Source organism: Sardina pilchardus, chromosome 4, assembly GCF_963854185.1.
Source record: "Sardina pilchardus chromosome 4, fSarPil1.1, whole genome shotgun sequence".
Taxonomy (NCBI): Eukaryota; Metazoa; Chordata; class Actinopteri; order Clupeiformes; family Clupeidae; genus Sardina; species Sardina pilchardus.
In genome coordinates this window covers 28,347,422-28,349,921 of record NC_084997.1, presented here as the reverse complement: position 1 = coordinate 28,349,921, position 2,500 = coordinate 28,347,422, and the positions used below count along the sequence as shown (strand labels likewise).

The following is a 2,500-nucleotide window of genomic DNA, read 5'->3' as shown; positions in this document are numbered from 1 at the left end:
GAATCGCAGGACGGTGGGATGTACTTCTGGATGCTGGAAGATATAATCAATTAACTCATTGACTACTGACCAAGAGATTGTCTGTAAATAGTTCCAAAAGTCCCATAACGAGGAAATAGCCTCGAAAAAGTGATGTTCCTATACCCACACTAACCCCCACCCCTCATCTCACTCTCTCTGCTAGGCTACCGCTGCTTCAAGGCGGTAATGTTCCTATACCCACACTAACCCCCACCCCTCCTATCTCGTCTCTGATAGGCTACCGCTGCTTCAAGGCGGTAATGTTCCTATACCCACACTAACCCCCACCCCTCCTATCTCGTCTCTGATAGGCTACCGCTGCTTCAAGGCGGTAATGTTCCTATACCCACACTAACCCCCACCCCTCCTATCTCGTCTCTGATAGGCTACCGCTGCTTCAAGGTGGTGATGTTCCTATACCCACACTAACCCCCACCCCTCATCTCACTCTCTCTGCTTGGCTACCGCTGCTTCAAGGCGGTGATGTTCCTATACCCACACTAACCCCCACCCCTCCTCTCTCTCTCTCTCTCCTCTCTGCTAGGCTACCGCTGCTTCAAGGCGGTGATGTTCCTACAGTATACCCACACTAACCCCCACCCCTCCTCTCTCTCTCTCTCTCCTCTCTGCTAGGCTACCGCTGCTTCAAGGCGGTGATGTTCCTACAGTATACCCACACTAACCCCCACCCCTCCTCTCTCTCCTCTCTCTCTCCTCTCTGCTAGGCTACCGCTGCTTCAAGGCGGTGATGTTCCTGACGGGCCTGATGTTCGGCTCGGTGATCATCTTCATGCTGTGCTACAAAGAGCGCGTGCTGGACACGCAGCTGAGCGTGGAGGCGTCGGTGGGCATCGGGCTGGGCATCGGCACGCTGTGCGGCCTGGTCACCATGCTGGTGCGCAGCGTCGGCCTCTTCATGGTGGGCCTGCTGCTCGGCCTGCTGGTGGCGCTCGCGTCATTGGTGGTGAGTAAGAGAGCAGGGCGGGACTTCCTGTTCCTACTGTACTTCCTGTTTTGATTTCTTCTTGTTTTGTTTGTTTTCTCTAGGTGCCTCTCATTCAGCGTTTATACGTCCTCCCTCGCTCCTCGGGCCTCGATCCTCACTGATCTACATAAAGAATGATGGGGCGGCAACAATGGGATAGTCTATCCTTTCGTCTATCTTTCTTTAGTTTATGTAGATCAGTGAGGATCGAGGCCCGAGGAGCGAGGGAGGACGTATAAACTCTAAATGAGAGGCACCCTAAGTTTGCTCTTGTAAGGCTGCAGATGACGTTACATGGAGTCTGATCCATGATAAATGTGGCCTCGCTGGATTTTTAAACAACTTATCTGTATTTCCTTCAGTCTTTTCTGCCTTTTTGCACTCCTGGTTAGAGGCAAGCTGCATTTCGTTGTCTCTGTACTTGTACTCTGCACAATGACAATAAAGTTGAATCTAATCTAATCTAATGGAATTTGAAAATCACTTTGGGTGATTTGTTTTTCTCTCCATGAAAAGAATAAGTGTTTTGTAACTTGTTTTGTGTACACTTGCCAAACTTCTGATGTTATTTATTTACGGAGGTTTCCAGGTTCAGCGACCATGCATTTGTATTTATAAGGGTTGCCAGGTTCTGATACTCATCAGTAACCATGCCTTCATTGATACCTGGTTGCCAAGTTCTGCTTGGAACCGTGCCCTCTTCTTCTTGTATGGTTGCCAGGTTCTGCTGTTTATCAGTAACTGTGCCCTCTTCTTCTTGTGTGGTTGCCAGGTTCTGCTGTCTATCAGTAACCATGTCCTCTTCTTCTTGTTGTGTGGTTGCCAGGTTCTGCTGTTTATCAGTAACCATGCCTTGTGTGGTAGCCAGGTTCTGGTGTTTATCAGTAACCATGCCCTCCTCTTGTTGTGTGGTTGCCAGGTTCTGGAGGAGTTCTACCAGCCGCGCACCATGTGGCTGCCCCTGGGCGTGCTGCTGGGCTCGGGGATGCTGTTCGCGGTGCTCACGCTCCAGTGGCAGCGCTGCTTCGTCACGCTGTCCACCGCCACCTTCGGCGCCGCCGTCATCACCGTCACCGTCGACTACTTCGTGGAGATGCTGGCGCTGGTGCGCCACGTGTACGAGCGGGTGAAGCTGGCGCCGCGCCACGTCTGCTGGTTCACCTGGGTCATCATGGGCATCTGGCCCACGCTGGCGCTGCTGGGCGTGCTGATCCAGTGGAAGGTCACCGCCGAGGGATACTCCCACACCGAAGGTGAGGAGAGAGGAGGAGGATGTGATGTCGCAGGGGTCATGGGGTCAAGGGAAATGATGTCATTGCTTCTGACCATTGCACAAAGCTATAGACATCGTTTCTCATGACCCATGGAGAGAGAATGGGAAAACTGCGAGCATTCAGTTGAAGTTTACAGCCGAGGGCTACTTCCACACTGACGGCAGAGAATGTCTAATAAGGGGAGAAGGACCACTTGCTAAATACTTCCGCATGGTACTGC

At 52.0% G+C, this 2,500-nt stretch overlaps 1 protein-coding gene across 1 annotated transcript in view; it reads left to right on the top strand.

The window, feature by feature from the left end:
- tmem198a (transmembrane protein 198a) overlaps window positions 1–2,500 on the top strand; it is a 21,463-nt gene that overhangs the window by 6,936 nt on the left and 12,027 nt on the right. Inside the window, exons 2-3 of the mRNA XM_062535100.1 lie at window positions 747–985; window positions 1,926–2,259. Of these exons, the coding sequence (XP_062391084.1) occupies window positions 747–985; window positions 1,926–2,259 (573 nt within the window). The remainder of the gene's footprint in view (window positions 1–746; window positions 986–1,925; window positions 2,260–2,500) is intronic.